This window comes from Vulpes vulpes, chromosome 1 (assembly GCF_048418805.1).
Source record: "Vulpes vulpes isolate BD-2025 chromosome 1, VulVul3, whole genome shotgun sequence".
NCBI classification, from domain to species: Eukaryota; Metazoa; Chordata; class Mammalia; order Carnivora; family Canidae; genus Vulpes; species Vulpes vulpes.
The window spans coordinates 6,131,172-6,155,391 of record NC_132780.1 but is presented as its reverse complement, the minus strand read 5'-3'; the positions used below and the strand labels follow the sequence as shown (position 1 = coordinate 6,155,391).

At 49.6% G+C, this 24,220-nt stretch overlaps 2 protein-coding genes, 1 long non-coding RNA gene and 1 pseudogene across 4 annotated transcripts; 3 read left to right on the top strand and 1 right to left on the bottom strand.

The window, feature by feature from the left end:
* The first annotated feature begins 3,814 nt into the window (after positions 1–3,814).
* COX7A1 (cytochrome c oxidase subunit 7A1) lies at positions 3,815–5,525 on the top strand. Its single transcript, XM_026010385.2, has 4 exons — positions 3,815–3,966; positions 4,673–4,759; positions 4,890–4,974; positions 5,407–5,525. The coding sequence occupies exons 1-4, from the start codon at positions 3,952–3,954 to the stop codon at positions 5,460–5,462; spliced, it is 243 nt and encodes an 80-aa protein (XP_025866170.1). The 5' UTR covers positions 3,815–3,951; the 3' UTR covers positions 5,463–5,525.
* Positions 5,526–6,214: 689 nt separating this feature from the next.
* CAPNS1 (calpain small subunit 1) lies at positions 6,215–15,609 on the bottom strand. 2 transcript variants are annotated; one of them, XM_026009938.2, is made up of 11 exons: positions 15,453–15,609; positions 14,333–14,547; positions 13,437–13,470; positions 13,062–13,151; positions 12,849–12,906; positions 12,686–12,750; positions 10,012–10,080; positions 9,841–9,919; positions 9,583–9,699; positions 6,947–7,005; positions 6,215–6,770 (listed from the first exon to the last, which is right to left on the bottom strand). In XM_026009938.2, the coding sequence occupies exons 2-11, from the start codon at positions 14,527–14,529 to the stop codon at positions 6,744–6,746; spliced, it is 795 nt and encodes a 264-aa protein (XP_025865723.2). In that variant the 5' UTR covers positions 14,530–14,547; positions 15,453–15,609; the 3' UTR covers positions 6,215–6,743. The 2 variants fall into 2 exon arrangements, with proteins under 2 accessions (XP_025865723.2, XP_072607600.1); XM_072751499.1 differs by lacking the exons at positions 14,333–14,547; positions 15,453–15,609 and adding an exon at positions 13,917–14,080.
* A 2,441-nt stretch (positions 15,610–18,050) lies between these two features.
* Positions 18,051–18,777, top strand: LOC112928563 (uncharacterized). Its single transcript, XR_003236749.2, has 2 exons — positions 18,051–18,188; positions 18,587–18,777. It is a non-coding gene; the product is annotated as an uncharacterized lncRNA (long non-coding RNA).
* A 4,311-nt stretch (positions 18,778–23,088) lies between these two features.
* Positions 23,089–23,748, top strand: LOC112928555 (deoxyribonuclease TATDN1-like; annotated as a pseudogene).
* The last annotated feature ends 472 nt before the right edge of the window (positions 23,749–24,220 follow it).

Here is a 24,220-nt window from a genome sequence, read left to right as displayed (position 1 = left end):
AAGTTCTTATTGGAGGTTTGCAATTTAGTCTTTGGGTAACAGAATATTCAGTGGGATTGTGACAGAATTAGAGAAGTGATTAGTATTGGCTGTGATAGATACAGTGACTGTTGGGACCTTGGTTCTTATTCTGGGGAAAAGTAAAACTCTTTCAACTGGACCAAGGATAGGGAAAAATAGTTTTATTGTTACTGTAAGAGAGCTCAAATGTGTCTAGGTGGGTGCCTATGGAAGCTGAGTAGGCAGAGAGGCAGACAGTTTTACTGCATCCCAACTCCAAATGCACACTTCAACATATGCTCTGTGATAGACAACGGAATTCCTTTAAGCATTTCTGCTTTAAAGACAGCACACACTACAGCTGCCTGGCTGGCTCAGTTGATAGTGTGCAACTCTTGATCTTAGGGTTTTAAGTTCAAGTCCCACAGTGGGTGTAGAGATTACTTAAGTGTAAAATCTGTTAAAAAAGAAAAAAAGGATAGCACATTCTTAGGCTTTCTCAGTAGAAGACACTGAGAGACACTGCAGGAAAGTAGAGGCTTCCTGTAATTTTCAGTGCAGGCAGGCTAGGGTCCAGCATCCAATGGTGTGGGTGTGAGGACCTCCCACAGAACCTGTCCCAACCTCAGCCCAGCAACAGCCTTTCTAAGGCCACCTACCCAGACTCCTTTGATGAGCCGCCATTCAACCCCACACAGCCACCTACCTGGACTCCCTCAGAACCCCCATGCAACCTGCAGGCTGTTACCTGCTGGATTCCCTCGGCAAGGCCAAGTAGCTTGTATACAAGCACCTGTGGTCCAAAGGGCCATATACCAAGCAGTCATTCCTTCTGCAAACAGCTTTCCCACCCTTCATGACCTGCATGCCCTGGAGGCCCCTGTCTCTACCAGCACCAACTCCCACTGCATGTCCACTCTACCAGTCACTGAACATCTGCTCCCCTGCCTACACTCCAGAGGCGTGTCTATTCATCCAGCGACTCCAGACTACTCTTGCCTGGCTAAGCTGGCAAACTTCTCTGTCGTCTAATGGTCAAATCATGCAAAAGTCTAAATCCCTTCCAATTTTTTCCTTTCTTCGGTAGTCTCAACACTAGGGTACTATAAAGGGTTTCCTTGTTTCTTACACTCTTTTATCATAGTTAATAATTCTTTATATTAAATGTCCCTGTTTAATCTGTTGGGTGGTTTCTATCTCCTGATTGGACAGCAATGTATGAGAGTTACAATTGTTCTACATCCTCATCAGCATTTGGTGCGGTCAGCTTTTTAATCTTGGCCATCCAGTGGGTATGTAGTGGTATCTCATTGTGGTTTTAATTTGTACTTCCCCTTATGATGCTTGATGGTGTGATATTGAGCATCTTATGGTGTAAATAAGCACGATCTAACCTTGGGAAGATTTTGAATTCACTAATAAAAATTACATTTAGAAATATTATGTAAAGGGATGCCTGGGTGGCTCAGTGGTTGAGAGTCTGCCTTTGGCCCAGGGTGTGATCCTGAAGTCCCGGGATCAAGTCCTACATCAGGCTCCCTGCATGGAGCCTGCTTCTCCCTGTGCCTATGTCTCTGTCTCTCTCCCTCTCTGTGTCTCTCATTAACAAATAAATAAAATCTTTTTTAAAAAAAGAAATATTAGGATCCCTGGGTGGCTCAGCAGTTTGGCGCCTGCCTTTGGCCCAGGGCATGATCCTGGGGTCCTGGGATCGAGTCCTGCATCAGGCTCCTTGCAAGGAGCCTGCTTCTCTCTCTGCCTGTGTCTCTGCCTCTCTCTCTCTCTATGTCTATCATGAATAAATAAATAAAACCTTTAAAAAAATAAAAAAAACATGTAAAGAAATACTTAAGATGGACAAAACCATGGTATTAACTTTTTTGTGTGTGTTTTAAGGAACCTGTGAATATTATTTATTAACTTTAATATTATAAAACTTGTTCAAATGACAAGTCAATTTTATAATTCCAATTTAAAATATGGAATCCAGTTAGTAACTAAGACTTACTGTTAGTTGAAACCTTACTATTTATATACACTATTGAAACAATTAGTGGAATATAAGATTTGATGCATTTATAAGTTTATAATTCTAAAGTCATAATACTTATGTTAAGTATTAAGCAGAGTCATCTGTTAAATTGGCCTACTGTAGCTCTTAAATGGAAAAGTCTAACATATTAAATTTACAAGCATAGTTTGAAAGTGTTAAGGGAATGTAATTGTTATAAAAGCCCTCTTTAAAAGAGATTGTTAAACCCTTTTAGACTATGCCACAGCCATGACTAAACCATGAGGGCAACTGTACTTAACTGGCAGCACATCAGGATCAAATAGACATGAATATAGAAATATAATTTGTCTCTTAACCATCTTAAGGTAGTAAGTTACAGATATGATACCTTTTACTCCCAGATACTTCAGCACGTGTTTCCTAAAAACAAGGACATCCTTTTACATACTCACAGCACACTCATCAAAATCAGGAAATTAACACTGACACAATGTTACTGTCTAATCTACAGACTTTTTTTTTTTTAAAGAATTCACCCACTGTCCTACAAATAAAAAGAAAAAAAAATTTAAATGATCTTTCTGAATCCCAGATTCAATCCACTAACTGAGGATCATCAGGTTTTTCCTTTTTAAAAAGTCATCTGTTAGAGACACATATGTAAATATGAATTATGATGCTGCAATTTGCTTTAAAATACTTCAATAAAGCGAAAAAAGGAGTTGAATGGGGGCAAATACATGAAATACATTATAATGGTGATAATTGCTGAAGCTGGTGATGGATGGGTCCTTTCTCCCTTTTTTCTGTTTTTAATTTTTCATGGTAAAAAGGAAAATTAAGTATAAAAATAATTGGTATATAAAGCCATTAAAAGAAAAATCACAGGCCTAATAGAGTCACTTGTGCTACTTCAGTAAACCAAGACTGAACACCTAACCTAACTGCTGTTTCAACACCCCCAGGAATATAACCGTTAACCAGCCAAACTGGAATTCACTGGTCAACACTAGGAGGTAATCCCATAACCCCATCCATTCCCCTTAGGAGACAGACCGGGCCTAAAACAGTGCATTCTTTGCTAATTCCTTTTTTTTTTTTTTTTTTTTTTTTTTTTAATTTTTCTCCCCAGCGGCCTTTCAAAACCTTTGCTTTTCTGTAGCTCCACGGAGCTCCCTTCCTTTCGATAGATGGGGTTGCTGCCCAATTCACGAATCATTTAATGAAATCTTTCAGATCTTCACATTGACTGGGCTAAACTTGTTTTTTAACAAGCCTATTGCTAGAAAGTAGTAAAAATAAGGACTCTCATTTGTTTCTGTGCAGTTATCAGCTCAGTTAAGCAATAATTGTGCAAGTTATTACCACCATTATAACGGTTGGCTCAGTTATGCTGTTCTGTGAGCTCATTTAATGCTCACAACAAACCTTTGAGGAAGATCCTGATTTAGCTCCCACGTCACAGACACGGTAACTAAGGCTCCGAAGGTGCAATCACCCAGTCTAGGCAGACAGAACGAGAAGCTGGAACCCGGTTATCTGCGCCCTCACTCCTCTCCAATACCGTCTCCCGTAGGGATAGATCTGAGACCCAGGGAGAGGAACTGCACTTGCCCCGGACGGGTATCTCCGCAGAAACAAACCAAAACTGCATTCCCTAGTTCCGTGCTCCTCCCCACTTGGACCGCAGAAACTCCCAGTAACGGATGCTTCGGGCCTTTAGGCGCGGGGGCGGGATTGGAGCGTCCTCCCCGCGCGCCCGGGGCGCAGGAACGGGAATCCTCCCGCCCCCGCCCCCGCCCCCGCCCCCGCCACGACCCCGGGACAAAGCTGTCACGCGGCGCGCCGCGGGCGTGGCCTGGGATCCCCGGGGAGGGGAGGGCTCCGTGTGTCCTTGGGTTGAGAGGGGAGGTGACATCGCCGGAGGAGGACGCACGATGAGGGCCCTGCGGGTGAGGGCCCCCAGGGGCCGGCGGGGGAACCCAACCTGGAAGCGCTCGCCCCGATGCGAGACTCACTAAACATCCGGATCTGGGGCCTTGGAACGTGAGCCCCCTTCAGGGTTCGGGCTCCCCCCTAAACAGCACGGGGCGCTCAACCCCGGCTGCTAACCCCGGGGCTTGCGAGACAGCCGCGGCCCCTAACACGGCCCAGCGCCGCGGTGTGAGCTCCTGCCCTTCATCCAGGGCCCCGTGGACATCTCCGGACTAGGCCCTGGGAACCTAACGCCCTTGCCCTCCCGGACTTCTCGGGCACTAAGCAACCCCCCTCGCGCACGGACCCAGGGTGGAGCGTTCCCGTTAATCTAGGAAAGCTTCCCTCCTTAAAAAAATTAAATAAATAAAAATAAAAATCTCGGGGCTTGGACCCGCAGAACAAGTCTCCTTCTGGGTCGGCTCCTCTTCCGAGACCCTCTAAACAACCGGGAAACCTCTAAGCCAGACTCGGCGCGAGCCCCCTTTCTCTGGGCCTTCCTGGACAGAACCCCCGCCTTGCCTCGGAGTGGCAGTTCGGATCCTGCCGCTGAGACACAGGAAGGGCCGTCCCCACGTCCAGGCCTCAGAGAGCCCATCCCCTCACCCCGCCCCCCCAGCAGCCAGACCCCTTGGGGGCACCCTTTCTGGTGTCTCCGACACCCATCCCCTCCCTCCCCGCCAGGTCTCCCAGGCGCTGGTTCGCTCTTTCAGCTCAACTGCCCGGAACCGCTTCCAGAACCGAGTGGCTGAGAAACAGAAACTCTTCCAGGTAGGAGGAGCCGGGGGCGGGGCGAGGGGAAGAATCCAGACCCCTGGCTTGGTCCTGCAGCACACACAGTAGGGACAGACGGGGTACAGTCCACCGTACCCCTTTCTCACCTGATGCCTCCACCACCCAGGCGGACAATGACCTCCCGGTGCACCTGAAGGGCGGGGGAACGGACAACATCCTGTACCGAGTGACCATGGGGTTGTGTCTTGGGGGTGAGTGCCGGCTGCCACCGCCTGAGCTGCTGGGGGAGGAGGCCGGCTCGCGCTGCTTCCCAGGCTGAGGTTTGCGGAGAGGGCTAGTGGCTGGGCTGGGGCTCAGGTAGGGGATTGGGTTGCGAGCTGACCAGGTTTGGGGACAGTCCAGGAGTTGGCGCTAGCATGTATGGAGGGGACACGTAGGGCTTGGGCTTCTGCCCCTGGAGTGGGGGGCCCAGGCAGGAATTGTGGAGAAAGCCGCAGCCTAGTCTGGATCAAGACTATGGGATTCTCCACCTTAAGTGCAGTTTGGGAAGGGAGCTGGAGCCTGACTTGGGGCTGCGATCCAGACTGGTGATTGAGGAGCCTGCAGAGGGGCTTTAAAAAGCTGAGATAGAGTCCAGGGAGGCAATTAGGATCTCACCCTGTGTCACCTTCCTCCCTCCCTAGGCACTGTCTATAGCCTGTACTTCCTTGGCTGGGCCTCCTTCCCTCATAAGAAGTGAGACCAAGAAGCCTGGAGAACCTGAACAAGCATCAATAAATGTGCTGGCTTTTTGGGGAACCCAGCCCAGCTGTGGCCTCCGTTTGTTTGCCCGCCCCTGGCAAGTCCATCCTCCCACCAGCAAGGGATTGTGACACCAGGACAGCCCACTGCCCCAGCCCTGAGCCCCTCGTGCTAGAGGATTACTACAACTACAAAGCTACTCCCAGGATATTGCTGCCACTCAGCCCTCCTGAGGGGCTAGGGACCCCGACGGTCCCCCTGGGCTGCCTCTTAGGGCCTGGGGATCTGGGATCACATCCTGGAATTCCAGAGGGGGCTCTATTCTAGGATGGCAGCCCCTCTCCCTCCAGAGCCTGAAGAGTAGGAAGGAAGATACTGAACAGGATCCATGACACAACAGAGGCAGAGGCAAGTGAGGACAGAGCCAAGAGGGAGCAAGCATAGCCTTGGGGAACAGAGCTAGGGTGGGGGGTACTGACATCTCCCAAGAGCCTGGATCTTGCAGCAGAAGCAGAGACTGTCCAGGCTTCTGGGTCTCAGTCTCAGCCTCCACAGGGAGCTCAGCAAGAAAAGAGTACAGCTCAACTAGAATCCAGTGTGGGAAAAAGGACAAAGACAAGAAAAGGACTAGGAAACATGCAGATCCAGGCCTGGGGATACAGAGTAAACCACCCCCGCCGCTAGGACCCGACTTCCCTCTGCCCCTGACAGAGACAGAGCCTCCCCTCAACTCTCAGAACAGGAGGCAGATTTTAGAGAGAGCAGCTTTTATTTCCTCCTGGGCCTGGCAGGCTGAGAGCAGAGTACAGACAAAGGCACGGTGGCGCCCGGGCCTGTTATGGCCTGGAGTTTGGCTGCCAGGGTGGTAACTGTGAACAAGTGTGCCAGAGTGTGTAGGGACTGGAGTGATCTTCCCGAGACTGAGAGAAGGGCCCTTGGGGTGTGGAAGCAACATAACTATCGGGTTTGGCACAGGTGCATGACAGGGGTTATGGAGCAGTTGTGGGATGGGTGTGCCGAGGGTGGGGTGACCCTCAGGACAAGGTGTGTTAGAGTGTCTCAGAGCCAGGGGTAACTCGGGGCATGGCTTGTTGGGGCATGTTGGGCCCTGGCTATTGGCTGAGAAGCCAAGTGCCAAGGGCTGGGGGAACCAAAAGACCTGTGGGTCAGTAGGACCCATGAAGACGAGACTGCAGACTGGCTCGGCCCTGGGAGAGACAGAAGAATCCAAGGTGACTCCTATAGCAAGGCGATGAGGGGGCAGGTCTGGGGTTCCCATTCAGGAATACATCGTCAGCTGCAGCCACTGGGGAGAGGAAGGCACAGGGTGAGGAGCAGGAAACCAAGGAATAGCTGACACCTTTCTCCGTCCTTCCCCAGGGGTTGTTGGGAAATAGGAGGAGGGAGCAGTTGGTACATGAGGCTGAGGGGAGGGGAGGTGTCCCCTGCTGGGCACCCACATCTCAGAATGAGAGCTCTTACCTCCTGGATGTTCACCTGAATTTGTCCAGTGCCATTCTTGTCAAGAGATTTGAAGGCACCTAGAGAAGAAAAGGGTTGGGGATTTGGCTTTTAGGATAAAAACATGCAGCGGCATCTGGCTGGCTCAGTTGCTAGAGAATGCGACTCTTGATCTCAGGGTTGTGAGTTTGAGCCCCATGTTGGGTGTGGAGATTAAAAATAAAATCTTGGAAAAAATAAAATAAAATAAAATAAAATCTTGGGGCAGCCCAGGTGGCTCAGTGGTTTGGTGCCACCTTCAGCTGGGGGACATGATCCTGGAAACCTGGGATCGAGTCCCACGTCAGGCTCCCTGCATGGAGCCTGCTTCTCCCTCTGTCTGTGTCTCTGCCTCTCTCTCTCTCTCTCTCTGTGTGTCTCTCATGAATAAATAAATAAAATCTTTAAAAAAATAAAAATAAATAAAAATAAAATCTTGAAGAAAAAAAATAGGGATGCTGGGTGGCTCAGTGGTTGAGTGTTTGCCTTAGGCTCAGGGTATGATCCCAGGGTCCAGGGATCGAGTCTCACATCGGGCTCCCTGCGAGGAGCCTGCTTCTCCCTCTGCCTGTGTCTCTGCCTCTATCTGTGTGTCTCTCATGAATAAATAAATAAAACCTTTAATAAATAAATAAATAATAAATAAAAAGGATAAAAATGTACATATGGAATGATGATAATAATGACTAGCACTTGGGGCACGGGTCTTGTTCAGTTGGAGCATGCCGCTCTTGATCTCCGGGTCATGAGTTCAAGCCCCACATTATATGTAGAGTTTACTTAATAGTTTTTTTCAAATAATATGAAAAAATAATAAAATAATGGCTAGCACTTTATTGAGTTCTTACTCTGTGCCAAGCACTGTATAAAGTGCATTCCATGTATTATTAACTCATGTAATCTAATTCTGAGATAAGTGTTATTTTATTTTTATTTTTTTATTTTTTTAAACGATTTTATTTATTTATTCATGAGACACATAGAGAGAGAGGCAGAGACATAGGCAGAGAGAGAAGCAGGCTCCATGCAGGGAGCCTGATACAGGACTCAATCCCAGGACTCTAGGATCACGCCCTGAGCCAGGGGCAGATGCTCAACCACTGAGCCATCCAGGCGTCCCCTCCATAAGTGTTATTTTAAAACAAGGCATAAATAAATAAATAAATAAATAAATAAATAAATAAATAAATAAATAAATAAATAAAACAAGGTACAGAGAAGTGAAGTGATGTGAAGAACTGAAGTGATGTGGTCCAGGGACATGAGGATTGAAAGGCAGGCTGTGAGCCCCTCGATAGTGGCCTCCATATACTGACCTGTATGTACCCCACCTCTGCCCAAGCCCCAGCCTCCTACAGACCTCTGAGGACCTAGCCATCCACTTCCAGCCTCAACTGGCTACTGGGAGGAGGCTCTGAAGGCTCCACTTCCTGCTCCTACTGTCCGGTGTAGTCCCCACTCACGTCCTGAAACCCGACTCTGTATTCCCCACCCACAGCCAAACCTGGGCCTACACTGTCTTTGCTCCCTCTCTTGCTTACCACCCTCAGGTGTCCACATACATGGTGTCCCAGACGCTCCTTACTGCAGTTCCTACTGGCCCTCTTGGTGGTAAATCCAATGGCCATTTCTTAGACCTTCTCATAAGTGACTTCTCTTCACATCCCTGACATACCTGCCCCTTTTTCTCTACCCATGGTTTTATTTATTTATTTTTTCTACCCATGGTTTTAATGCTTTGCCCTCCCTGGGCTCTTCCTCAGCCAAAACTGACCCTGACCTTTCTCTGACTAGAACCTGCTATGGCTCTCCACTGCTCCCAATAAATGTCTGAGCACCCCTGAACATGACACTCACAGCCGTGCGTGGCCTGACCGTGCCCATTGCTCCTGCTTCTTTTCCCACAGTTCTCTCAGATCCGAGTTCAAATTCTGACTTTGCAACTTCCTGCCTGAGTGGCTGTGAACAAGCAGTGTTGCCTCCTTGAACCCTAGTTTCCTCCCCCAGAAAATGGCGACAATAATTCTCACTTTCTCAGGGTGGTCTTAAGGATTGAATGCATTTGTGTCCACAAGAGCCCTCGCAATCCAGCCCCTACTGACTCCTCCAGTCTTATGGCTCTGTACCCCAGACCCCTCCAGCGTTCAGAACTGAGTTCAACAAACACCAAAAGCACCACCTTCTCTTTCCCTTGGCACAGGCTGTTCCCACAGCAACACTCATCTCCACTCTCTCCCTGGGGTCACTTCTCCTCATCCCTCAGGCCTCAGTTCACACATGTCCTCCTCCAGGAAGCCCTCCTTGACCCCTTAGTCTGCATCAGGTGCCTCCTAGGTTCAAATAGCCCCCTGAGCTTCCCCAGTCACAAATCTACACCCACGGCTCCTCCCAGGCCTGATCACTGCCCTGTACTTCCCCTGCCCCAACTATAACCGTTCGGGGCTGTCACTGCCTGGAGATTTGCCTCTTCTCTGCTAGATCGTGAGTGATGTGAGGGCAGGGGCTGGGGCTGCTGTGGTCCCTGGCGTTGCTTGCCTCAGGATCAGTCTCGAAGGAGACTCTGGCCAAAGGAGGTGGAGCAAACCCCCACCTGGGAAGAGAGCTGGGGTATCACTCACGGAACATGGCATCCAGCCTGACCAGGCAGCTGATGAAGTTGTCAAAATCCATGTTCCCTCCTTCATCCGAGTAGCGTCGGATGATCATGTTGTAGAGATGTTCATTCAGGTGGAACCCTGAGAATGGTTTCATGTCTCAGGTGTGGAGGCCACAAGGCCCAACCCGCTCCCACCCCTAAGATTTAGGCTCAGACCAGCTCACTGGGGACCGCCGTACCAATCCCACCCCCAGTCAGGCCACCTCCCTGCCAGCCGTACCTGCTGCCTCAAAGGCCCCCGGGAGTTCACTGCTGCAGATGGTGCCTGAACGGTCAACGTCAAATTGTTTGTATATAGCCTGCATGGGGACAGACAGGTAAGGATTAAACTGAACTTCATGGGGGCACCGCCTGAGGGTCTTGGTGCTAGGACTTTGAGGTCACCACGTACCTGCCACTTTTTGATGTTGTTCCACAGATACTTGAATTCCTGGAAGCCCAGCTTGCCTGTGGTGTCACTCTGGTGGAAGTGTGTTAAGAATAGTGTGACGGCTGTACCCAGACACATGCACTGTATGCAAAATGACCAGGCAGGGGAACCTGGGCTAAAACCCCAGCTCCTATCCCAGCTGTCACGTCATCTTGGATATGGTTTGACTTTTCTTTTTATCCACACATAGTTTAGTTCATATTTCTTTTTTTTTTTTTAAGATTTTATTTTGGGGGTTCCTGGCTGGCTCAGTTGGAAGAGCCCATGACTCTTGATCTCAGGGTCATGAGTTTGACCCCCATATTGGGTGTAAAGATTACTAAATATTTTTTTTAAAGATTTATTTATTTATTATGATAGAGAGAGAGAGAGGCAGACACACAGGAGGAGGGAAAAGCAGGCTCCATGCTGGGAGCCCGACGCGGGACTAGATCCCGGGACTCCAGGATCGCACCCTGGGCCAAAGGCAGGCGTCAAACCGCCGAGCCACCCAGGGATCCCCCTAAATATTTTTTAGTAAAATATAATTAAAAATCAATCGAGAAAAAAAAAAATCAATCGATAAGCATAACCATGGGGAATTATATTGAACTTCTCTAAACTATAAATTCCTCACCTAAAAATAGTAACTAACTCATTTATAAAATTCTTTTTTTTGGGGGGGCAGCCCCGGTGGCCCAGCAGTTTAGCACCACCTTCAGCCCGGGGTGTGATCCTGGAGACTGGGGATCGAGTCCCACATCAGGCTCCCTGCACAGAGTCTGCTTCTCCCTCTGCCTGTCTCTCTCTCTCTCTCAATGTCATGAATAAATAAAAAAAAACAAAATCTTAAAATATATATATATATATTTTAAGATTTCATTCATGAGAGACACACAGAGGCAGAGACATAGACAGAGGGAGAAGCAGGCTCCCTGCAGGGAACCCGATGTGGGACTTGATCCCAGGACCCTGGGATCATAATCCGAGCCAAAGGAAGACGCTCAACCACGGAGCCACCCAGGCACCTCTATAAAATTCTTACCAGCAGTCTAATTTCATGAAGGTCAGCACATGGGAAAAACAAGGGTATCCTGGAACCCTAAGGAAATAAGGTGATGATAGTAAAGACCTGCTGGAGGGGATACCTCAGTGGGTCAGCAATTGAGTGTCTGCCTTCAGCCGAGGGCGTGATCCTGAAGTCCCAGGATCAAGTCCCGCAATGGGCTCCCTGCATGGAGCCTGCTTCTCCTTCTGACTGTCTCTGCCTCTGTGTGTCTCTCATGAATAAATAAATAAAATCTTAAAAAAAAAAAAGAACTGCTGGGTTTGTGATACAAGCAGAATGAGATAAAGCCCTTAGCTCAGGGGCTAATATTTGACAAACTCTCAAAAACAATGATGGCCAAGACTTATCAAATTACCTAGTACGTGCCAAGCAGTGCTAAGCTTCACAGGAACGTCACTTTTCTCACTAAGTCCTTAAGACACCAGCCTCACCAGTATTATTCCCCAGTCAGAGAAAGAAACCAATTCAAAGATGAAAATCTACCTATGATCATAGTAGCAGCTAACGTGTACAACCACTTACGATGTGCTATGGCTATGCATTGTCCTAAATAAACCTTTTGCATGTAGCTCCAATTCAGTTTCACTATTATCATTCACTTCATTTTATAGACTGGCAAATTAAGACACAGAGAGGCTCCATAACGTCACTAAACAGCACAGCCAAGCATGTAGAACTCTGTGCTACATATGTATGTGATCACATGACAATATATGGGTGTCTACATTTCCCCTATGTGCTGAGCATGCATGTATCCAAGATCAACTAATGATTGGCCCATGTGCAAACATGCATGTGTGTTCCTGTGAACATGCCTTCACATATCTTCAACTATACAGCATGCCCTTGCATATATGTGCCTGTATATAGGCATACCTATAGCAGTTATAAGCTTCGGTTCTTGGGGCACCTGGCTGGCTCAGTCAGTAGAGTGTGTGACACTTGATCTCTGATTGGGGAGTTCAAGCCCCACGTTGGGTGTAGTACTTATTTAGAAAAAGAAAGAAAAGAAAAAAAAAGAAAAGAGAAGAAAAGAAAAGAAAGAAGGAAGGAAGGAAGGAAGGAAGGAAGGAAGGAAGGAAGGAGAGAAAGAGGAAAGAAAGAAAAAGAAAGAAAGAAAGAAAGAAAGAAAGAAAGAAAGAAAGAAAGAAAGAAAGAAAAGAAAAGAAAAAAGAAAAAAGAAAAGAAAAGAAAAGAAAAGAAAAGAAAAGAAAAGAAAAGAAAGAAAAGAAAAGAAAAATGAGCTTGGGTTCTTGAGCCTAAAAGACCTGAGTCCAAATTCCTACCCTGCCACTTACTTTGTAAAGAGTAACCTTCAGACAAATGATTGCCTCTCTCTGAGTCTCAGTTTCTTGACCTACAAAATGGACTAAAACAATTCTGCCTATTTAACAGGACAGCTGTGAAATGCCAGCTGTGATAGCTGAGGTTACTATTTATCGCCACACGTCTGGGTGTGTGGTAGTGAGTGTGTGTTCTGATATACGTATGTCCACATTTGTATGAAAGCTACACCCTGGCTGTCCCAACCGTGCTCTCACAAAACTCCTTCACCCAAGGCTTCAGTCAGATTGCCCCCAAGGATACATCCATCACGGCCACCATGCTGCGACATGTGTCAATGCCAAAACCATCAGTTTTCAGATCAGGGTCTGTGGGGGACAGATTGAAAGTCAGAAGCCAGAGGTCACAGCTACCCCAGCAACCCATGACTCAAAACCTGTCCTATGTGTTGAGCCCAACAACTCACGTCTGGTTACGACCTTGTTGAGAATGTTCATAAGTTCTGTGGCACTGACTTCCATGTCCTGTGGGGAAAAGTCAGGGATGGTTAAAAGGGAAGAATGTCATGAAGGGGAATGGGGATTCTTTGGGGATTGCCATTTTTGGGGGTGTGTGCAAGGGCAGCCCAAAGGAAGATGTGGAAGACTTAGGACAAAGATAGGGGCCCAGGGTTACTTACATCTCCAGCCAGCTGAGCAAAGAGCCTCCGGAACTGCCGGACCTCCTCGCTCTCATTGGCTTCAATGTTGGAGTAATGGGTGCGTGGAGGCTGCAGAGGGAAAAGATCTCAGAGCAAGTGGTTGGTGGAGGGGTGCCCGGGTCAGGACAGCCCTTGGTGGGAAAGTCGGAATGTGCTGAGTGGCTGGGTGATCAAAGAAATGAGAGATGGTCAGAAAGCAGGGAGTGGCTATAGCTAAGACCCTAAGTTTGGGGACCTTGGCAAGGGAGAGATTTAATGAGTGGAATTTCATAAGGGGGACAAAGGGACAATGATGGGTGCTGAAAAAAGCCTGGGAGTGAGAAGCAGGGTCTCCGACTATAGAGGGTGGCTTACCGGAGGCTCTGGGTTGTACTGTGCAGCTGCCTCACTGAGGGGAGAGTAAGGGAGTTAGCGCCAGTGTGCGGAGCCTCCAAAGACCGTGCCCAACCCCTCAAACTCCAGCCCACCACCCTCCCCACGGGCTCCTTCCGCTCGCCTTAACTGTCCCCCTTTGCTGCCCTGGTGGCACCTGGCAGGAAACTCAGAGGCCCGCCCCTACGGTAGGCCCCACCCCGGCCAGGGCACACCTGCCCAAGGACAGATTCCTCAACAGATCACTTCATAGAAGCTCTGACCCAGCTTCCTGGGGCTCCATCCTCCTCAGGCCCCTTCTGTCTAGGAACCTGCTCCGTCCTGTGCTTCCTGAACACCCGTGTCTTCCCAACATCCCACCAGCTCCAGGAGTCCCCACCCCTTCGAGGGGGCCACGGTTAACGAGGCCCCTGGTGACAGCCCGCTCCACCTCCACCAGGTCGTATTTCTAGCCAGATCCACCTCCTTCAGGATCATCTCCCGCATCCCATTAGGCCTCGGCCTCTGCGGGGTCCAGCGCCTCACTGACCCGAGACCACGGCCACGCCGCGCCCACAAGGCAGGCCTGGCCCCGGGGAAGAGACGGCCGGGCTCGGCGGCTCCGCCCCCCTAACGTCCGCCTCCCGGCCGCCGGGGGCAGGCCGCGCCCCCCGCTAAGCCCCACCTCCCCGAGCAGCGCCCGTCAGGTCGCCCCTCAACGGCCAGACTCCGCCCACGACAAGCGCCGCCTCCTGAACTGCCAGCGGCCCCGCTACGGCCCGCGCCCTCGAGGCGGCGGCCCAGCCTCGTAAGACGGCAGGTCAGGCCCCAGGTTACCTCCAAGTGCTCAGGCGGGACATGCTCCTCCGCCGGGCCCCGCCCCTCAGGCCTCGCCTTACCTGATGGCACTAATGACCCCGCCCAGGATGCGCATGGCAGTTCCGCCCCCGCCGCCGCCGCCGCCGCCGCCGCCGCCGCCGCCGCCGCCGCCGGCTCCGCTGATGAGGCCTCCGATCACATTCCCCAGGCCCCCGCCCAGGCCCCCGCCTCCCCCGCCGCCGCCGCCTCCTTTCAAGAACGAGTTAACCAGGAACATGGCTGCGATTTAAAATTCCTGAGGGGGAGGGAAAGGGGGGGGTCAAGGGGCCGCATCGCCACTGAGCCCGCTCCTTCCACACAAAAATACGCATTTCTGGCAGCCGGACTCGGGGAGTAACATGAGGCCTCCGGGCAGGGACTTATGCTCCGGCTCGGGCTTGAGGGTGCGTTTGGGATGGGGTCTGGGGTTCTGGAGGAGGGTAGTTTTCGGGTGGTGGGACAGGGACTGAAGATCGGGTTTGAAATCCCCTCTGGGTCCACAGGATCTCCTTCTGGCTTGAGGGCCCCTGGACTGAGTCTGTGCGTAGGCATCATTAAGGGTAAGGGTCCCGGTCTGGGGGGTTCTCCAGACGGGGGCCCCAAGCTGGTGCAAGGCATCTTTGACATGTCTAGGTACTCGAATCAGATGGAGCCCCAGAGCTGGGTTTCGGGGTCTTGGGCGGGTCAGGGGCGCCGATCAGAGATTCTCCACTTGGAAGGCTCTGGGGCAGGGTTCAGGAAACCCAGAAATGTGAGCTTGAGGGTTTCCATACTCCCAGCAGCGGGTTACAATGTCGCCGCTGATTCTGCGGGCTCGGGTCTAAGATTGTGGGTGTGAATCCCGGGGCCTGGGATAACGGGGTTCCCATTAGAATTGGGAGAACGGATCTAAGGATCGTGGTTCTGGGACCCTACCCTGGGCAGAATTTGTAGGAGTACCTCTCAAATCCACGGGCTCGAACTTTAGATCCTGAGGCAGAGGGTGGAAGAGTCCCCGGGGGGGGGGGGGGGGATAACCTGGTGCCGGACAGAACTGGGGCTTCCGATCTGAGATCGTGGGTCTGGGGGGGCCCCCTGAGACCAGGGCTTAAGGGTGTTGGATATGGGGGCCTCAAGGACCGGGGTTACGGAGTACAGGGCTAATCCAGATCGGGCGCTCACCGCCTCGCTCACTCGTCCGTGGATCCGTTCGTCCGCGCTGCTCCCGGGCCTCCGGCCGCGTCCGGCTCCGCAGGGCGGGGCGGGTGACTCAGGCTGCGGGCGGGGCTGGGCTCTGCGGGCGGCCCGACCGGCCTCCGCGCGGTCCTAGAGCCGGCCTGAGCTGCGCCTGCGCGCGCCGGGCCCGCCTCCCGTGACCCCGAGCGGCCGCCGCGGCTCCGCCCCGCTCGTTTCCTGAGCTGTGGGGGCGGACCCCGCCCTGCGCTCCGAGATCCGAGGTCTTCCCTGTCCTTGAGGGAGTGCGGTCGCCGTGCCCGGGATCCCCCTCTAGTGTTGCAGTGTGAATTCTGGCCCCACAGCCAGCCCCCGTGCGCCGGTGCCGTTTTCGGTCCGCTGGGAAGGGGACTTCGGGCCCGCGGCCCGGATCCTAGTCCTGTCGCCCCAAAGCATTTGGAGACCCGGATGCTCGGCCCACAGCCCGGGGACCGGCGCCCGCATTTGGGGCAAGGCGCTAAGGCTGGACTAGCTTTCCCGGGGCCCTGCAGCAACCAGGTGGCGGTCAGACTGCAGGAAGGACTTCGCCGCCTACAGAAGTTGCCTGTGCCTCCTCCCCCCGCATCCTTTTACCCCGAGTCAGCGGCGCCAAGTGTCGCCTCCTCCTCATCTCTAAAGAGGGGCCTGGGCTCCCGAACAGTCTCTCTTGCCTGGTTTCTGAAGCCAGATGTCCCCAAGGTCGGGCGGAGAAGTAGGGGGTGGGGAATGCAGAAACTGGCAGGGCCAAGGGCGGCAGCGGAAGCCCTTCTGGGACCTCCGGCCTCCACACTTCAGGGCTCCTCAGAGGGAGCTAATCTGGCTCCCAGGCCTTCTGGAAAGTCTGGCCCCCTTCGACTCTCCCCTGGAGGCTGACTTAGCTTGAGTCTGAACCCTGGCTCTGACATTTCATAACTGGGATCCTTGGGCTCTGAGCAAGGCTGTTTTGTTTTGTTTCATTTCGTTTTAGCAAGGATTTATTCATCTGTAAAATGAGAAACAAAGGTTCCCATTCCCCCTCAGAACTGAGTGGTAAATAAGGTTAGTAAAAAGGAAACATTGTGTGTGCCTGCACCCATGCTGCTGTTCCCTCCTCCTGTAGCCCACCTGGATTCCTCAGGTGGTTGACTGACCTACCATTAGGTGATACTGATAAAAATAAGGGCCAGGCACTCTCCTGAGCACTTTACATATAACCTCACATGCCCTTGTAGCAGCCCTATGGCGTGGATGTACGCAGTATTTCCATTTTACAAGTAAACTGACTGAGGGTAAACTCCCTAGCCTGTAACCTTAACCACTACCCTAATGCATTGACTTCAATAATATGATTAATTTTTCTTAAGATTTTATTTATTTATTCATGAGAATACACAGAGAGGAGAAAGAGAGAGGCAGAGACACAGGCAGAGGGAGAAGCAGGCTCCGTACAGGGAGCCCGACGTGGGACTCGATCCCGGGTCTCCAGGATCACACCCTGGGCCAAAGGCGGTGCTAAACCGCTGAGCCACCCGGGGTGCCCAATATGATTAATATTGGCGCTCCTGACTAGCTGAGTTGGAAGAGCGTGAAACTCTTGACCTCGGGGTCATGAGTTCAAGTCCTGCATTGGGTATAGGGATTACTAAAAGGGATAAACTTAAAATAATATAATTAGTATGATAATAGCCTAAATAACAAGATCACATCAGACAAAACTGCAGTAGCAGCCAGGCCAGGGAATTGCTACACAAGCCTTGCCTATGAGGCAGGAATTTACAGGAGAGAAAAATGGAGGCCAGGTGGGTCACTTGCCTAAGGTCACAGAGGATGGCAGAACCAGGTAGGAATCTGGGCCTGGCTGAAGTCAAAACTTGGTGACGACTAATCCAAATTCCCTTCTTACCACACCCTTCCCTACCACTCTGGAAAGCTTCCACTGCCTGCCCTCTCCAGGGCTCCCTGCCAGGCCCTTGCATGGGCCATGCCCTCAACCTGAAACACTCCCGCCTTTTTTACCTGACTCAGGTCGCTCAGGACTCACCTCTTCTAGGAAGCACTCCCTGTCTCCACCCCGACCTGAGACTGGGTGAGGCTTGCAGTTGCTGGCCTCTAACTTACACTCTCTCCTAACACGCTGCCACTCACTGGCATCTAGATCAGTCTCCCTGTCCTTTTAACCCAGCCGGCTCCAGGTGTCAGGCCTTGGTCCTCCTCTGAATCCGCTCATGCCATAGAGGATCTCCCCCAACATACGGGGTGTACAGTCCATCTCTAGGCTACTAAGATCCAAATTTCTGTCTTCAACCCGGACACCTCCAGGCTCCTACAAACTGCATTCTATTCACCTTCTCCGTAGGGGTCTTAGAAGTGTCTCAAACTTCACACATCCTAAACTGAGCTTCTAACTTCTCCCAAACCTGCTCCCTCCCCCCTTTCCCCATCTAGGTTGATGGCACCTCTGTCCTTCCAGTGACTGAGACTGCACAGCCCAGGATCATCCTGACCTCTCTTCCACACCCGTGCCAACCTGTCAGGAAATGTTGACTCCACCAACACTGCCCCAGCCGGGGACAGTTTCCATCCTCCCTGACCTGACCCCACAGCAGCTCCTCCCTGGGCTCTGTGCTCCCTGCCCGCCCTCACAGTCTGCTCCCCATCCACAGCCAGAGGGAGCCTGTGATACCCTGAGTCAGGTCTGGACCCTCCCCGGGCCACACTTCTCTCCTGGTAAGAGTCAGTCCTCACCATGGTCACCCATGCTAGTGATCTGTACTGTCACCTCTCTGACCTCACCTCCTCCTCCTTAAGAAAGTGAGAAGAAGCACTACTGGCACCTCAACCTGGATGTTCCCAGCCCCCTTGGAGGACCTGCAAGTGCAGCAATATCCAAAGAGCCCATCTCCTGCTGCCCTTGAAGGCTGCGACCCCATTACGAAGGCCCTCTCTGGCCACACCTTAGTGCCTCAAGTCTGCGCATCTAGTGGTCTCAGGAAGATCCTTTCAGATCTTTGATTTCACCCCCACACTCCCCGTTGCACCCGCATGCTGCCTTTATCATTTATCACCTGCTAACATGGTGTATCGTTTACTCATTTATCCAGTTCCTTATCTTTCTCCCCCACTAGAATATTAGCTGCTCAAAGGATTGCTGTCCGTCTTGTTCACCGCTGCGTACTGAGTTCCTAGAACAGTGCCTAGCACACCTTAGGAGAGATAGTACAGCAAGCATACTGAAGTCCTCCACCATCTTCCAGATTCCTTTGAATTCAGACATGGTTATGACTTGTGTTGGCCAATAAAATGTAATGGAAATATCGGGAGTGTCTTATTTATTTGTTTTTTCTTTGTTTGTTTATTTATTTATTTATTTAAAGATTTTATTTTTAAGTAATCTCTATACCCAGTGTGGGGCTTGAATTTACAATCCCAAGATCAAGAGTTGCATGCTCCACCAACTGAGCCAGCCAGGTGCCTCTTATGTAATGTTTATGCCCAATGTGAAGCTTATAGTCATGACCCAGAGATCAAGAGTTGTACGCTCTACAGATTAAGCCTGCCAGGTCTCGTGGGAGTGTCACTTTTAAATGTAGAATTTAAAAGCCAGTGCAGGTGGCACCTGGCTGGCTCAGTTGGTTAAATGTCTGCCTTTGGCTAAGGTCATGATCTCAGGGTCCCACTACATCGGGCTCTCTGCTCAGCAGTGAGGCTGCTTCTCCTCTCCTGCTTGCTGCTCCCCCTGCTTGTGCTCTCTTTCTCTTTCTCTCTGTCAAATAAATAAATAAAAATCTTTTTAAAAAATTAAAAATAGGGCAGCCCTGGTGGCTCAGCAGTTTAGCACCGCCTTCGGCCCAGGGTGTGATCCTGGAGACCCGGGATCGAGTCCCACGTCGGGCTCCCTGCATGGAGCCTGCTTCTGCCTGTGCCTGTGTCTCTGCCTCTCTCTCTGTCTCTGTGTCTCTCATGAATAAGTAAATAAAATCTTTAAAAAATATAAAATAAAAATAAAAATAAAGGCCCGTGAAGGATGCTCTATGATCTCATCACCTGCCTAGGCAACATTAGGAGCCTGACAAGCACAGAGGTGCCAAATAAAGGAAGCTAACTGGCTCACTGAGCCATGGCATGGAGGAAATCTGTTTCTATGAGCAAGAAATAAAAAGTGAAGAGTTAGTCTGCTAAAGTCTAGGGCTCATTTGTTATCACAACATAATCTAGCCTATTCTAATTGATGCAGGTAGAAGTTGTTACTATTATCCCATGAGAAAAGAGATGGGGTTACTTGTCCAAGATCACACAGTTGGTAAGTACCAGAATCAAAATTGATACTCAGTGTGGTGCCTGGCTGGCTCAGTTGGTAGAGAATGTAACTCTTGATCTCAGGGTTGTGAGTTTGAGGCCCATGTTGGGCATAAAGCCTATTTTTTAAAAAGATTTTATTTATTTATTAATGAGAGACACAGAGGGGGTGGGGCAGAGACACAGGCAGAGGGAGAAGCAAGTTCCATGCAGGGAGCCTTATGTGGAACTCAATCCTGGGTCTCCAGGATCAGGCCCTGGGCTGAAGGTGGCGCTAAACCACTGAGCCACCCCGGGTGCCCATAAAGCCTATTTTTTAAAAGATTTTTTAAAAAGATTTCATTTTTTATTTAAAAGAGAGAGAGAGAGAGCTTGCACACAAGCATGGGAACAGAGGGGCAGGAGGGGGGAAGCAGATTTCCTGCTGAACAGGGAGACCGATGATATGGGGCTCATCCCAGGACCCTGAGATCATGATCTGAGCTGAAGGCAGACACTTGCCAACTGAGCCACCCAGGTGCACCTGTAAAGCCTGCCTATTAAAAAAAAAAAAAAAAAAAGATTTGAACTCAGGAAGGCTGTCTCTGTAGCTCATGCTTCTAATCCTCACAATTTGTTGCTTTAACAATGTTCATGTTACAATGCCATCAATTAATAAGTTGACAATAGTCATAACTAACTGGGCTTGATGCCTCCTGAGGTCTTGATGAACAAGCTGAGGTAACTGCTTTACCGGCAGGTATTGCAAAGCCACTCACAACTCACTCTCTCCTAAAGGAACTAACACGGGGTGGAGGTTCAGGGAGATGGTGTCACTTGCCTGAGGGGATGGCATAACCTGGTCTAAATCTATATCTTATTTGATGCCAAATGATTATGTGATAACTAATCCAGATGAATGTCCCTCCACAGCCCTTTCTCTTTTTAAAGATTTTATTTATTTATTCATGAGAGAGAGGCAGAGACACAGGTAGGGGGAGAAGCAGGCTCCCTGCAGAGCAGAAGCTGGATGCAGGACTCAATCCCAGGACCCCGGAATCATGATCTAAGCTGAAGGCCAATTTAGCCACCCAAGTACCCTGACCTTTCTTTAATGGTGTATTGGTCAGGGTCCTCCAGAGAAACAGAACCAATAGAATATACAGAGTATGAGAAAGAGATTTATCATAAGGAATTGGCACATCATGGAGTTTGAGAAGTCCCACGTTCTGCTGTCTGCAAGCTGGAGGCCTAGGAAAGCCAGTGGTTTGAGTCCTGGTCCAAGTCTGAAGATCCAAGAACCAGGGGAACCAATGATGTAAGTCCCAGTCTGAGTGCAGAAGACCAATGTTCCAGCACCACAGTCAGGGAGAACTCAACTTATCCCCTCCTCAGACTCTGTTCTGTTCAGGCCCTCAGAGATTTGCATGATGCCTCCTGCACTGGGGAGGGCAGTCAGCCATAGTCAGTCTACCGGTCCAGATGATAATCTTGCTTGGAAACACCCTCACAGACACACCTAGAAATAACATTTAGCCAAATTCAGAGGCACTCTGTATCCCAGTCAACTAGATGGAAAAAAGTAACCATCATTCTATCCGCAGTCCTCTTCCCAGGCTCCCTGCTGCCAGGTTCTTGCATAGGTTGTGTCTCTGCAGGAACATTTCTCCTACCCTTTTGCTTTGGAGGTGATTTGGTGATTGCACCTCATCAAAGTAGTCTTTATTGACCTCCCCTATTACAGACTAGGGCAGGTTGCCCTCTTATATACTCTTAGGACTCCCAAAACTTCTTCCCCAGGACAGCATAACAAATTAATATCTCCTGGACTGGATTGGGGGACTTAGGTGGTGGGCAGGGCTATCTCAGGGACCACTGTGTCCCCAGCATCATCCAGCCCAAGGCTCAACGTGGGATACATGGTCAGTAATTCTTAGTTATCTTCGTCATCATCCTCTGGGGGATTATTGATATAATTCAGACTTCCTCATCAGAACAGAATCTGTCAGTAGAGTATGTGCTTTCATGATCCCACAACAAAACTTCCTCATCCTTCCAAACCACAAAGCTCTCCTTGGTGATTCCCTCCCACCTCCTGCTCCAGCTAAATCGGGTAACTTCTCTGGCATCTCACAGGCTTCTGGGTTACCCTATCCCAACCTGATCACCCTGAGGCCTGCGTGTTCATTTTATAATGATCCTGTACACTGTGCATCCTTATTTTCCATTTCTGTAGGTGTGCTATATTTCATAATTTAAAATATTTAAAATACCTGGTAATGCCTGCTCATCGTAGAAAATATATAAAATAAGCAAGAGAAAATGTAAAAGGAAAAATTCACCCGCTTTTCAAAGGCAACCTTTATTTAGTTATATTTCCTGCTTGATTTTTTAGATTTCTGATAATATATAAAATTTGTATATGCAATTTGCATCCCGCCCATCAACTTGCAAACAACTTGTATGAACCTGGGACAAGCAGCTATAGTCCCTTCAACTGCTCACCTGTGACCTGACTTCACTGTTAGGCATCAGCTCTTTGCCCTGGAAAGTAACCAAAGAGATGACTCTCACACTTCATAAGGCAGAAGAAATTAAACACTAAAGCTAGGATTTCATTTCTCAGTTATGCTCTGAAGAAGCAGCGGAGTGAGTCTTCATTTCCTCTTTCTCCTTCTCGCTCCCTGGCACTTAGACGTGGTGGGAACCACCTTGCTCCACATGGGCCAGGGCACGCCCCTAGGCATGGCAGGGCCATAAGTCAAAGTGTGTCTGATACTAAGAAGTTTTGTTACCAGCCCTGGACCACTTACAGGGAAGAAAGAACAATTTTATTTAAATTGCTGCCATGTTGAGTTCTGTTACAGGGGTTATATTAAATACCACTTAACCCTCAGTGCCTATTCAACATGCCCTGAACAATTCCCATGTCCCTAAAAATATAATTTTTGGCGTGTCCAGAATATTCCATCACCTGAAAATGTTTCATTCACTTATTCAACACTTATTTATTGAGTGCTTCTATATCCAGACCCCTGGACCAGTGATGGGGATGTAACAGTCATAATCCAGAGGGAGACAGGCAAACAAACATAACCCATCTCTATTTTCAGATAATAGCATGTCCCAAAATATAGGGCAGAGATCGGCTAATTGCTCACCGAAACTGTTTCCCGGGGGTGGGGCCCAAGAGGCAGACATGAGTCGCTTCAAGTTTGTGGATATCGGTAAGCACTTGACAGATCCGATGTTCAGAGGAATTTATAGGGGAGGTCAGGAGCTTTAAGATGACTTACAAGACACAATAGAGAAAGTGGTCCAGATTGGTGTTAAAAAAATATTTTGAAAAAAGTTTCAATTGGCAGAACAAACAAAATTACCAATGTTTCTTCACTGTTGGAACTCACATGATGAATTTTTGGACATGATGGAAAGAAATAGAGACCTGCGTGTGGGTGGAGCGGTGCATTCATTTGATGGTACAAAGGAAGCAGGAGCTTCCTTGATTGACTTGGATCTCTACATAGGGTTGTTTTTTTTTTTTAAGATTTTTAAAATTTATTTACTCATGAGAGACACACACAGAGAGGCAGAGACACAGGCAGAGGGAGAAGCAGGCTCCATGCAGGGAGCCCGATGTGGACTCGATCCCAGGACCCCAGGATCACCACCTGAGCCGAAGGCAGAAGCTCAACCACTGAGCCACCAGGCACTCTCTACATAGGATTAAATGAAAACTGAGGCTAATTTGGAAGTTCTGAAGTCAATATCTCGTGAAAAAAATGAATGATTGAAACTGATGCACCTTGGTGTGGAGTGCAAAGTACACAGGCTGGATCAAAATATATAAAAACTTCATTTTCTACCAAAAAGAAGTGGGAAAATGGGCACGATGTAAAGACATGAACCCTGTCATGTAATTCAAATACTGGAGACAACGTCAACAGTAAGAAAGCAAAATCCACTCAAATTGGTCAATATACTATATAACATCATTAATTTTTTTTCCTGACACGTTATTTTTCTGTCTAGTAAAGCATAAACATTAAGACAGTTGGGAGTCGGGGGGATCTCTGGGTGGCTCAGAGGTTTAGCGCCTGCCTTTGGCCCAGGGCACGATCCTGGAGTCCTGGATCGAGTCCCACGTCGGGCTCCCTGCATGGAGCCTGCTTCTCCCTCCTCCTGTGTCTCTGCCTCTCTCTCTCTCTATGTCTGTCATAAATAAATAAATCTTAAAAAAAAAAAAAAAAAAAGACAGTTGGGAGTCTCCTTCTGGAAGTTAGGTTATTGATAAGAATGCTTTTTTCTTTTTTTAAAAAAGTGTCTTTTTATTCATTTATTTTTAAAGTGTTTTTAGGGATCCCTGGGTGGCGCAGCGGCTTAGCGCCTGCCTTTGGCCCAGGGCGCCATCCTGGAGACCCGGGATCGAATCCCACGTCGGGCTCCCGGTGCATGGAGCCTGCTTCTCCCTCTGCCTGTGTCTC